Here is a 13,317-nt window from a genome sequence, read left to right as displayed (position 1 = left end):
TTTTCTACATAAGTACCTACCTATTTTAAAGTTGTAGGTCTGGAATGCGAAACCTACCTTAGATTTGGTAGTCTTACTTAGTCTAATTGGATCGACTTTCAATTGTTAATTATGTTTTTTTTCCTTGATATGTTGTATAAAGAGGATTGAAACAGATAGTTTTCAGCATACTACTACTTTTGATAACTAAGTATTGATATTGATAACTATGCTACTACTGTATAAGAAAAGAAATGATACAAAATCATAAATTTTCTTCAATTTATTTTAAAATTAAGTGGTCATATTATACGTGTGCTAAATACAATTTCCTATGGCGGTATCTTTATGAACACTAATGTAAGCCTCACATAACTGACATTCTACTAAGATAATTATATTTATTTGCTCAAGAAGAAGAAACCGCAAAATATCAAAGGACTAGCGTCGCTGACTCTGACGTGGATGCAATTTCTTGTGTGCCAGTATCTCTACAAAGAAGAAGAAAAACGCCAATAAAATGCCATAGAGGTACATCAACAGAACGGGGTGGAAATCCACCATGTCGACAGAACCAAAGCTGCCTCCGCGCGCTTGGCAGGGTGGCTTCCGAGCGTAGATCAGACGGTTTTCGCGATCGCTCAGGCCATGCTCTTGGATCCTGAACAATCTGAAATATAAAAAAGATAGTGTAATCTTCATCATCATCATAAGGTCATTTAATCTCCATTAACTTTAGTTCTCCTGTTAGAGCTAAATGGAATATTTCGAGGACTACCCACGTCTTTGGCCAGAGGTATTGAGATACGGGCACTGCGCTGGTTATTAGGTACGTACCTAATCAACTGTTACATTTAATTTAAATGTGACACCAGCAATCTACATACTACCATAATGTTTATGTCTTTTCAAAACGATTATAATGGAAATAGAGCTGTTTTATGTAGTCAACAAACCGGAGATTTTATTTCTATTACTCGTACAACTAGTTTTACATTCAAATTAAATGTCTTCCTTAATTAATTTGTTTTGTTGCAAACTGAAATTGTTTTCCGTGAACATTTATCTTCATAAGCACAAAGAAGTCTACAAGTGTTTAATAAATATAGCGAAATGCATATTGAAACTAGTTTTATAGTAATTTTATCATGTTGTATTAGGTTCAAACTAGAATTCTAGGTCTAGTTAGCTTTGCGTTCTACTAAAAATGTTGAACATTCACTTACCCTATTTTAAAGATTTCTTTATAAGGAGAGTTCTTTCGACAAGTGATGTATGTTTTTGTTGCGTACAAATAAGGTATTTCTTGGAGACCACATTTCTCATGTTCGTGAAAATATCTTTCCACGAGTCTGTACCCTATTCCTTTATTCATGTTGAACGCGAATGGTTCCTGAAAAAAAGAGTTTACAAACTTTAGTTTTATTTTAGGCTATTTTTAGGAAGATCTTATCAAGTAGGTTATATTATGTTCTTCAAGTTGTTTATAGGTAGGTACAGACGACGGCACGTCAAGGTAACTACTGTGGGTTTTTGTGCAGTTGTAATAGGGGCGAGTTTGCAACAAAAATGGGTAGTCTGATGTGCTGTCGTGTGTTAGTTTAGTTAATGTTCTTACTTACCTTTTGCAATTTCTTGACTCCATCCTCAAGGCTCATAAATTTTGGTTTTGTACCCTTGGGAGCTATCTTAGTTTGGTATATCGCTTTCCTTACTGGTTCAGTAGCAATCTAAAATATTTCAATGTTACATTTATTGCAGGAACCTAATCTCTGGATACACGAACTATAAATATTAATTAATTTATTCACAAATTTTATACAAAGGAGAAACTAGGCAAACGTTAACGTTTTCTCTGAAGAGAAAAAATAAGCCACCACCACCGTAGACCGCATCTTACTTTCAGGTGTGATTGCGGTCAAATAACTGCCCTTTGCTCTATAAAAAACATTTACTCACTGTACTGTAGTTATAACTTTGGTACTCACTGGAAAGAAATACCGGTTATACGGCGTGTCTTCAACACCCAGCTCTATCTTGGAGTTCAGCAAGTCGGAGAGGGTCCTTATTTGGTTGGAGCTGGACTGCAGCAGCGCTACTATACTGGCAGAGTAAGAAGAGTAAAGCAGCAGAAAAGCAAGGAACAAAATGAACATAACAATGCGGCCAAGAGTTCCTGAAATCAAAAACCTTATCACGCTAATGCCTATTTTCAAATTAAGCTTACTATGCTAATAGTCCAGTCAATGAAGCATTATAATGTATTTAATATTCTCATTTGAGCAATACTGAGCAGTGAGCCACACACATTCACCCACAAAAAAGCATTTTGCTAAGACCATAATGGTTCGCATTGTAAAGATCAGATTTCATGTAGAGCCAAGCTTCTAACTCTTTACACGCCAAGGCTGGGTTGCACCATCTTACTTTAACTTTAACAAACGTCAAAAATCTGTCAAAAAAGCACTGGTTACCGTTGTAGATACCGTTAAAGTTAGTGGTGCAACTCAGCCTAACTCTACAAGCCCTAACTAATATAACTCTACACCTTAGTCAAATATGTGGCAGTCACATTAAGGACGTACTCGTACCTTTTAGTTCTGTAGAGCTTCCTTGCTGAGATATAGCGCTGATCACTAATATTGCTATATCACCAACATTGGGTCTCAAAACTGTTGGGTCTTCGAAATTCTAGAATAAATACATGAAATTTTGTTATAATATCGCAAAACTAAGCAGCAAATTCAAAGTCAAAGTCAAAGTCAAAATTTCTTTATTTGTTTGGACTAATAAATAGTTCTTACAAATCGTCATTTTGCTCTTAAGGAGCCTCTACATGTCTCATAATCTTTTTACCCTACCAGCGCTTCGAGACCAACATTTGGCAAGTGCTGAGAAGAAGCGCCGCAACAAACTCAGTCACCACTGTCTGCCGGTTAATATAAATAAATATAAATAGTAGTAGTAGGTACATTCGATTCAGGAGCAGTTCACTGAATTTACCATGCATTCTTGTATGGTGTATCTTATAAGAATGGGTATACAAGATTGCGTGGTATATTAAACAAGGTAGTGACGTGCTAATATCTAGACTTACATATTAAGATACTAGTAGAAATGACTCGCATACATAAATTTGAATAACTTGGATTGACCAGTCCCCGAAAGCAGCGCCTGTTCACAGACATGACGAGTGAACCAGCCATCGCTTCACTCGACCATATTAGAGGGAATGTAACGACCCGCCTCACTACGCCACCACCCCAGAGACATTTTAGTGAGAATGACAATTCCAAGTTATCTCTTTAAAAAAAACTAATAATAAAGCTAAGTAACAGTCCAGATTGAGAAGCATGACACTATAACATTTGAGAAATTATTATTAGTTTGTACATTACTTTCCATTTTAATTATTTTTAGTGCGAGCATGAGAGGACCATAATCCTACTCCCAGGATGACTTATCATTAAGAAAATCTCGAGTTGTATAATAGGCTTTTTTAAGCATGTGATCTTTAACTATACCTTTAAATTTATTATACGGTAGCTCTTTATATTTATCAGGGACTTTGTTATAAAAATGGATACCTTGTCCCATAAAAGTGGCAAACACTTTATTAAGTCTGAAAGCGGGTATAGCCAATTTATTTTTATTTCTAGTGTTAATTTGGTGAATATCACTTTTCTTATTGAATTCATTAATATTTTGTTGAATAAATAGAATACAATTAAAAGGAACATCCATACCTGTTCACTTGATTCCAACTTCTTGTTCTCCCACAAAGCGTTGATGTAAAGGATAAAAGCCAATACCAAGACAAAAGCACCAATGCAGTACCACACAGTACTTTTGAAAGGCAATAGGAACAGATTGTTCTGGTAGGACAAGGGAGGCTGGCGGAATACGAACTTTATCGATATAGGGGTAGGACAGGATAGGTATTCTACCACTTCCATGCGGTCTTGAGTAGCTATTAGCACCGTTCCTGGTCAAAAACAAGTCATTGAAAGCTAGCAGATAATTGTGTCATCTTAATGGTAACATTTACCAGTGTGGTAGACTTTATTTGGAACAAGAAATGACGGGAATCATCATTATGATTATTTCAACAACAAAGATCAAGAAAAATCTGAATCAAGACGCCTCTACATCATTCAAAAGATATCTCATCTTGTTTTAATCTGAGACTGCTAATTGATATAAAATTATAAATAACTAGCTTTCCGCCCGCGGCTTCGCCCGCGTGGAATTTTGTCTGTCACAGAAAAACTTTATCGCGCGCGTCCCTGTTTCAAAAACCGGGATAAAAACTATCCTATGTTCTTTCCCGGGACTCAAACTATCTCTATGCCAAATTTCATCAAAATCGGTTGCGAGGTTTAAGCGGGAAAGCGTAACAGACAGACAGACAGACAGAGTTACTTTCGCATTTATAATATTAGTTGGGATTATACTTCTGCTTGTTTATCTACCTGCTAGTTCAGCATCGCCAATGGTCATATCGGCAATCATTCCACCATAGCTCCCGTTTCTGTAGTAGCCCCAAGTAGGGCTGTAGATCAATGTTCTAGAAGCATTGAGGTATCCAAATATAGGGTCTGTTTGACGAAAGCTACTCTTGGATACTGTATCAGTTAGGATATCACTGAAAGAAGAAGAAGGAAATTGTAACATTTTGTATGTAAGTATTTCAAAGATCTCTCTCTACTTCAGATCATCATCAACATCAGGCTTTATCCATTTACTGGTGTTTCTTAGGCATTCCCATACACAAGTACCTATGGGATTCTTATATTTACCTTAGATCGTAAGGGTTGGATATTGTTCTATTATCCAGAATCACCATAGCCGTCTTAATAGGTGCCCTTTGAAAGTTCTTTCTTCTTGTTGATATAGGGTGTTTAACAGCTTCAAATTTCTTAAGCCCATTAGCAGATGTCCATATACCAAATTGTTCAACTATCCATTTACCTTTGATTTGTATCTTGTAAGCTAAAACGTAAAGGATGTTGTAAAGTAGTACATTTATGGTATCAACAAAGATAATGTGTTAACTGTACAAGTACCAGACCTATCATTAAAGAATATGTGTAATTCTAAAGCTCACTACTGACTTACTCGTAGTTATAATAAAAGAGTTGTTGTCATTCCTCTGTGCAATAATAACATCAGAGTCCGGTAGCAGAGGCATGTCGCGAAAATCCGAAGTAATAGCCATGCTCTCATTTACAGCTTTTCCAATCACAATCCAGCGGTATGGAAAGCTGAACTTTTTTGTAGCATTTGCCTGAACAGGAACATCAACAGGAAATGACATGAATGTGAAAATACAGTTTAATACTCTCTATAGATAATGCTGGTAAAAAAATTAGAGTCAACTTGAAAGTGCTGGTCAACTTTCTGAAATTCGATAACATTTGTAATTTTATAATTACCTACCTCCGGAAACTCTCAATCAATGATTTAAAGCTAACTCTCAATCTGTAACTCTTTTTCAGTAGGTACCTACCTGATTTTTTATCCAGGCTTGCTTAGTTTCATGCTAGTACCAAGAAGAGTCGGTCTATGTTTGCAAAAGTTGCAAATTGAGATGACGCAAAATTATATTCAAAGAAGCTGTGGATACTTACCAACTTGAAGAAAACTTTTGTAGTAGGGCAGTTCAGATCAGCTACTATCAGCAGGCGTTCCCTGTGGTAAGGTTCCACTATACCTGCCCAGTTCTTATTCACGAAGCGTACTGTCATTGGTCTGGTCTTGTTGCCCAATCGAGACGCTAATTGAATTTGTTTAGCTGAAATCGTTCTTGATTACATTAGCCTTTTCTTTACTAATTGCTAGACATAGTAATGGTAACACACTTTGTCATTACACCTTATCTCGTAACAGCAGAATCCAGTTTGAACCGGTGTTAACAAGTTCGGTAAGATTAAGTGGTACTTACATGGTTTCCAACAGGCATGAGCTACCACTGAAGTTAATTTATCAGAAGATTGGATCAAATCCGTAATCATACTAATTTCATTGCTAGATTTGGTAAAAGTACAAACAAAATAAACCAATATAAAAACCAGTAATAAATCACGGAGATTCATCTCAATTCTTTATTGGATAATTCAAGTGCGAACCAAACGTCATGTGGTGGTGAAACACAGCATTTAAATTCAGGTTTAATTGTTGTCATACGTCTATTTGCTAATGTGTCTAACTAGGTAGCTACTAATTGCTGGTTACAGTAGAGCTTGTGCATAATTATACGATACATATGCTTTAAGTGGCATGGTGTTTTCTCGCTAATCACATGGGTGGGTTCCTTTAATTGCACCAGACAGCGAAACGTTATACATTTTTAAATAACGCACTTATGCAATGCTTTATTTAGAAGCAACTACAAACAAAAATCTCTACATTGAATGTGAATGTGTATTAGAATGTTTTAATTTGTGAATTATTGTTTCTCTTTTATGATAAAGAAATTCAAATATCAAAAGAGTTAAAGACACGAGACTCCCGTAAGACAATATTAGCAACGCCGGGTAGCAGTCAACCATGCTGACTGAAACAAAGTTGGATTCTCGGCCGGAGCATTTAGGTCGCTTTTCGTATAGCAGCCGGTTCTCCCTGGCTTGAAGACCATGTTCTTGGATGCGTTTCATTCTGGAGTGATAAAACAAAAGAAATTCATTACTCAATGGCGCCATACAACGATCAGTAGTATCAGTACATTGTACACTGTACAAAGCGAATGCAGTAATGGCCATCACAGTTGCCGATTTGTTTGTACATTTCTGTAGTTAGATCAAGATCCATAAAATCCATAAGATCCAGTGGGATTCGGAATGTAAAAAAAGTCATCCGAAATTGGTAGAGACAATTTGTTGTGTCTATATCTTGTGGCTTATCTGAAGATCCACTGCTGTACAAAGGCCTACACCAAGGATTTCCACAACGACCATCCTACGCTGCCCGCATCCAGGTACCTTCCGCGACCTTCACCAGATTGTCGGTCCACCTGGTGGGAATTGATTTCAAGTCAAAACTTTATTTGTTTAGTTAGACTAATAAATAGTACTTACAAATTGTCAAATATTTTGCTCATAAGGAGCCTTTACATGTCTCATAATTTTTTTACCCTACCAGCAGCGCTTCGAGACCATCATTTTGGCAAGTGCTGAGAAGAAGCGACGCAACAAGCTCAAGTCACCACTGTCTGCCGGTTAATATAAATAAATAGAAATAGTAGGTACATTTTATGATTCAGGAACAGTTCACTGAATTAATCACGCATTCTTGTATGGTGTATCTTATAAGAATGGGTATACAAAATTGAGTTGCGATTATTCTGACCTACTGGGATTAAAAGAAAAATCTTACCCGATCTTAAACATCTCCCTATAAGGTGTGTTCTTCCTGACCGCCAGCCACGGATCGATCACTTGGAGGTACTGTATCTCGCGCAGTCCACATTTTTCGCCTTCGTTAAAATATTTTCCTACGAACTTGTAACCCACTCCAGTTTCCATGTGAAACGCGAATAATCCCTGAGAAATAAAAATAGTTTTATTTATTTCTTTATTTATACTTCAATTCTAACATTTTAACACTAGGCGAACTTAATGCCATAAGGCATTCTCATCCAGTTTACCTTCGGGCTATTTACGATCAATGGGTCTAAAGATTTTTAGTGCCTACTCACATGTAGGAAAATAGTATGTTTTTGTTTATAATTGCCGATAGATCTAAATCGTATCTGCGCTTACGCATGTTCAGAAATGATTTATTACCTTTCTCATTTTCTTCACGCCTTCCTCCATGGACATAAATCGAGGGGTAGTGCCGGGCGGAGCAACTTTCTTCTCATAGATAGCCTTTCTGACGGGCTCTGTTGCCGTCTAAGCAAATTGTAGATTGGATTAAGATTACACTTCGATAGTTACAATTAATTAAGCGAAGGTATCTATTTAAATAAGAAGAGAAACTAACTTTAATAGACATAAACGCAGCGACAAAATTACGGTAGGATAACATGTGAAGTCAATTAAATACATCTTGACAAGATGGTTTCTAATAAAATAGAAAAGGAGTGTTTACTAGCTCGTTAATTTAATATAGATCAAACTAAAACAACATTCATAATCACACTGTCACCTACATAAATCCCGATGATGAAGGAACCTGATTAAAAGTAAGACGTACAATTTGCAGCACCCTTATTACGCTGTGATAAGATTTACACAAAGTCTTTTTTCTGACAAAATCAGGCTCTGAATCTAAATCTTACTCATGAAATTTTCTTTTATAATGCGAACAGCTAGGGACTGGAATTCGCTGCCTGCTGCTGTATTTCCCGAACACTATAATCCGGGTCTTTTTAAGGCGAGAGTGAATAGGCACTTACAGGGCAGATATTATTATGTACCATCCTAGAGTGCATCTTATTTTGTGACCTCACTTAACACCAGGTGCGAATGCGGTCAAATACCTGCCTTGTTTTCCACAAAAAAGAAAGAAATCATGACCGAGCATGTGACTTACTCAAGGGACTTTACCACGCAGTTCCATTTCAAAATAAGCTTTTTTCCTCCAAACTCAAATCCTACTAATATTATAAATGCGAAAGTTTGGATGTCTGGATGTTTGTTACTCTTTCACGCAAAAACTACTGAACAGATTTTGATGAAACTTTACAGTAGGTATTATTGTTTATAACCCAGAATAACATAATAATATAGGCTATAATTTATGACGATCTGTGACAAACTAAATTTCACGCGGGTGATGCCGCGGGCAAAAGCTAGTCTTCCATAGTTACTAGCCTTTGGTAAATTCTTCCTTGGAGACTAAAATAATGATGTTGAAGATGCCACAATGTACTTTGATATTTTATGTTGTCGTTCATAAATATGACTTACCGAGAAATAGTATCTATTGAACACGGTATCATGAACGCCGAATTTCAGCCTGGAATGCAGGAGGTCATCCAGCGTTCTGATCTGCGAAGAGCTGGACTGCAGCAGCGCGACGATGTTGGCTGAATATGAAGTGTAGAGGAACATCAAAGCCAGGAACAGGATTAGCATCACCACACGGCCTAGTGATCCTGAAATAAATAGACTGCTGTCAAATGTAGACGAAAAATATCTGTACTGTACTACTCTGGTCCAGCTCAAAATTAAATTCTTCGACAAGTGCCTTATTGTAATTAAATAAATGGCAGTAGAATATGTACATAATACATTATAACAATGCATATAAATATTGATTGATAACTGAAAAGAAGAACTCCATACCAGCTGGTCTAGGATGGCCTACAGGTAAATATACGACATCACAAGCATATTAAGCAAAATTTTAATGTGCCAATATTAATTCCATACACGTCCACATGTGACCCGTGACGGACGGACGTGTTTTTTTTTAATTTTCCTTAATTTTCATAAATTACCTTTTAGTTCTACGGGGCTTCCTTGTTGGCAGATGGCACCAAATATCAGAATTATTACGTCGATGAAGTTAGCCCTCAGAATACCAGAATCTTGTTTCCTCTGACAAAGATAATAGGAAAATGTCTTAATAATAGTTAATTAGGTGTAATTATCGCTTCAATTCCTTCCGATGGTTACTTAGATGAGGATGATCAACTTGTTACGCTTACAATATTATTGTGAGATACAATGATTAAAACGTCTAGATATAAAATGTGGTTTTAAAAACTGTCTAGCTCACACCAGTATATTTTGTAAACTAAGGCATAGCAATAGGGGTTGATTTTCCTCAGTAGTAACTGATACAAGTTGTAATAATAATATTAATATTTCCGATAGTTCTCTAATAAATTTTATAAGGAGCTATGAATCCATATGATAGAGGTTCTCAAACACTCTCACTGAGATTTGAATTGGTATATTCTTCTTTGTAATCATTATACACATAGTAAGGCTAAACAAGCTTGACTCTTATTTAAACTTACATAAATATGGTGCGAATTTTTCTTCCACTCCCATACAGCCACAGCAAAAAGTGCCAGCAATAACAAGAAAATCAACCCAGTGCTACTGTACCATACAGATGTACGAAAAGACAGTAAAAACAGATTGTTCTCATAGGACAACTTGGGCTGCTGAAATACGAACTTCGAACGAGTGGGAGTGGGGCTAGCTATGTAGTCCACGACCGATATTCTTTCTGAAGTGAAGAACATGGGTGATCCTGGAAAATTGAGGAGGAACGAAAATTGATTAAAGGAGTCTTTTGAAATCGAGTTTATATTTTGTGAAGAAAAGAAAAGCGATTCTAACTTTATTTCCAAGAAATAGTAGTTTCACTGTGTTAAAAAGGCAGTCTCATATTTGGGGAATGTACTCTGTATAACGTAGCCCACGTAGCAGAGTCTTGTTTCACAAGAATGCTAACGATTTAAATTTCACCCTGTATATCGTTCTTCACTTAAGCATTTTAAACCCAAATGCAGTTAGAATAGTGTGTTGATTCTCCTGAATTCAGTTTTAATCTTTTCTTTATTTTCTTAACACTGCAGTACACGCGCCCCTTTTTTACACGAATACACGCGCGGCCTACTCTGGTAAGCCAATTTAAAATCACTGTAAATCAGTTTGTAAGCAATTTATGAATAGAATTAATATGTAAATGATAAAAGTGTTTATTATAGTTACTTTATAAACAAAGTTTCTTTATATAACTATTTGGGATCAAACATTATAAACAGATTTAAAAGTTGTAAATTTTTTGGACCAAAATTGCACTCTGAGACCAATGTTAACAAAAAAAAAAATTACTGAAAAAATATGATTAGTTTTTTATCTGTCATAGTATTCATGACTTTCTACTGCCTGGTACACGGAGTAAATCCATTTCTTGCAAGTCTTTCATAATTTTTTTGTCGAGTGATTTCGGGCTTTTGAGTAGACCCGCAGTTTTGACGGCCAATTTTAGAAAAGTGCGCAGAATCTAGCGACCTAAGCTTTACTGGCTTTCTGACAAATTTAGTAAACGAGGCTTTCCTGGAATGCCAGCTCTCTGGCGCAAGTTTTCAAAAAGTTATAGCGTAAAATGTTACCCTGGTCTACTATAGTAGTCCGCGCGTGTACTCTAGTGTTAACGAAGTTAAGTACTCGTAGGTAGGTAATATAAGTGTTCATATATTTCGTAATGCTGCTACATACATTTTACTAGTCTTCAATCACAAAATAACTAAGTTCTACCTCCAATCTCAACCTCCTCCCTCAAGAGGTACCCAGTCATTCCGTTCCACGACCCATTTACTCGGTAGCCCCATGTCTCAGCGAAGATGTACTTCCTAGAGGCGTTCAAGAAATCCAGCAGGTGATTTGTGGTCGGGAAGTTCACTTTTGTGATGGTGTCTATGTGGTCGTTTCTAGAAATGACGTTGTAAAATAAAATTGGGAACTAGATGTAGGTATAAATATTTTTAGAGTAATGAAATAAACATTTGATTCATATTTCAAAGCAAAGAAAGAAGTAGTGAAACCATTCCTTGGTCTAGTGATTTCGACACTCTTGAACGGGAGATCCAAGTTTGATGGGACACACAAATTGAAAAATTTAATTAGAGTCTCTTAACGAATACGAGTACGATGATTTTGCCACTGTAGCCTCATTTTGTCAACTCATACACGATAGTAGAGACATCCATATGCCTTTGGCTACGCTACGACATAACCTAACGATGAATTTAAACTGAATATCCGACATTAATGACATTTTTTTTACATTTATCGTCCTAATTACTTTCTTCAACTCACACTTCATCAGTGAGGTGGTTGATGCTATCGTTGTCGGTCAGAACATAGCAAATGCTCATCTGGAAACCAAGCAAGTCCAATCTTTGTAGTGCCGTCGATTCAACCAATTGCTGATTGGTTTTGACAAACCGCTGTTCAAGGTTCCAACTCCCATAGAATTGAGTGCGCCAGTCACTGTTAGGACTTATTTTGTAAACTAAAACATAAAGTATAGGTTTGTTTAGGTCATAACAACAATATTAGTAAGTAATTCATTAATTAACTCTATCAATTTATAGAGTTTCTGACTCCGATACACAAAAAATGATTATCTAAACACAAATACATATGTTTTAGTGCTATAGCTAGAATATTGAGCCTTTGGAGTGACATCAAAAGTACTATTCACAACAAGAGAACTACAGAATTTAATTATTGATTCATTGATCATTAGCCCATGTTAGTTAACTACTTACTACGCAACGTTGCAGAGCGCACGTTACATATTTGCCCTATCTTACTCTACATAATAATTGTTAATGTAGTAACACAATATTTCATCTAGCAACTTACTGAAATGAAGATCGTAAGTGTCAGCCTCTATTTGCCGTAGCACAATCACTTCCGAATCAGGCAAGAGATCAATATGAGCTATTTTATTCGGTACTATTTCATCATTTTCACTGGAACTGATTAGGATCCAGCGGAATGGTGATCTGAATAAATATTGTTCTTCTTTTTTCTGTAAATTACAATTAAAATAATAAATCGTAAAAACTATCATGTAACTAAACACATCTCTGAGATTGCGGTTGTGAAAACCACAACGTATTTATAGACATTGAAAAAAATCAATAGATACAGCTCATTAGGTAATCAAGAGCGATTTTTTTAAATAATGTAGAGTTGTAGCACCTTATCAAAATAAGCTGAAATATTGGGACACTTGAGATCTGCCACGAACAACATGTGTTGGTCTTGACCATAATCTTTCTTTGCGTGTTTCATATCATCAAAACGAGCTGTAGCAGCACGAGAACGGTCGATAGAAGTAACTGCATTATAAAAATCGACCTTTTTATCTGTAAAAATGCAACAATCGAATACAACCGAAGTATTACCACAGAATAATAATAAGTACTACGTACAGAAGTTTTTCTTCGCGAAGGTATTCAAAAAAATGTATGCTCAATGTCATCAACAATATGGTGTAATTTAGCTTGTCTTAAGAGTCGAGCACCGTTTTGTTGACATACGTCAGTGATCGGTACTGTCTTGATGCCATAGGGCTGACTGCTACAAGAAGCTACTGTGTCGCCATCTAGCGCACCACACTTGCATTCACTGCTCTTCGCGGCAACGCGCAGCTACATGCGGCCGCCAGTTATATAGTGTAAGAGCTAGCACCTAAATATTTTATAACACACATAACTGTGACAATTTATTTCACGTGGGCGAAGCCAAAAAGCTAGTAAGAAATAAATATTCAATTCAGTAGGTATTTCAAACCAAATTTTATTACATAAACAAACATTATACTAATTTCATTATGGGCCCTTAGTATGTGAAAACTGCA

The 13,317-nt window shown here is 36.3% G+C and overlaps 1 protein-coding gene across 1 annotated transcript; it reads right to left on the bottom strand.

Moving 5' to 3' along the window:
• Positions 1-247: 247 nt before the first annotated feature.
• LOC135074830 (uncharacterized) lies at positions 248-12,817 on the bottom strand. Its single transcript, XM_063969212.1, has 20 exons — positions 12,657-12,817; positions 12,315-12,483; positions 11,763-11,958; positions 11,202-11,374; positions 9,950-10,188; positions 9,425-9,524; positions 8,892-9,079; positions 7,764-7,871; positions 7,354-7,520; positions 6,388-6,636; positions 5,610-5,784; positions 5,098-5,266; positions 4,779-4,971; positions 4,452-4,624; positions 3,726-3,964; positions 2,571-2,670; positions 1,968-2,155; positions 1,602-1,709; positions 1,206-1,372; positions 248-649 (listed from the first exon to the last, which is right to left on the bottom strand). Exons 1-20 carry the CDS (start codon positions 12,747-12,749, stop codon positions 421-423), a joined length of 3,423 nt encoding a protein of 1,140 aa, XP_063825282.1. The 5' UTR covers positions 12,750-12,817; the 3' UTR covers positions 248-420.
• Between the last annotated feature and the right edge of the window lie 500 nt (positions 12,818-13,317).

The sequence above is a fragment of the Ostrinia nubilalis genome, chromosome 9 (assembly GCF_963855985.1).
Source record: "Ostrinia nubilalis chromosome 9, ilOstNubi1.1, whole genome shotgun sequence".
Taxonomy (NCBI): domain Eukaryota; kingdom Metazoa; phylum Arthropoda; class Insecta; order Lepidoptera; family Crambidae; genus Ostrinia; species Ostrinia nubilalis.
Note: the sequence above shows the minus strand (reverse complement) of the source record. Positions and strands in the feature narration are given on the sequence as shown.

What these genes read in the sequence shown, in the direction of transcription:
- LOC135074830 (XM_063969212.1), bottom strand. Translation starts at nt 12,749, where the DNA reads ATGAAACACGCAAAGAAAGATTATGGTCAAGACCAACACATGTTGTTC. An exon ending in CACTTACGATCTTCATTTCA is followed by an intron (nt 11,959 to 12,314) that starts GTAAGTTGCTAG and finishes TTTATGTTTTAG; the next exon opens with TTTACAAAATAAGTCCTAAC. An exon ending in TCCAACCCTTACGATCTAAG is followed by an intron (nt 4,625 to 4,778) that starts GTAAATATAAGA and finishes TTCTTCTTTCAG; the next exon opens with TGATATCCTAACTGATACAG.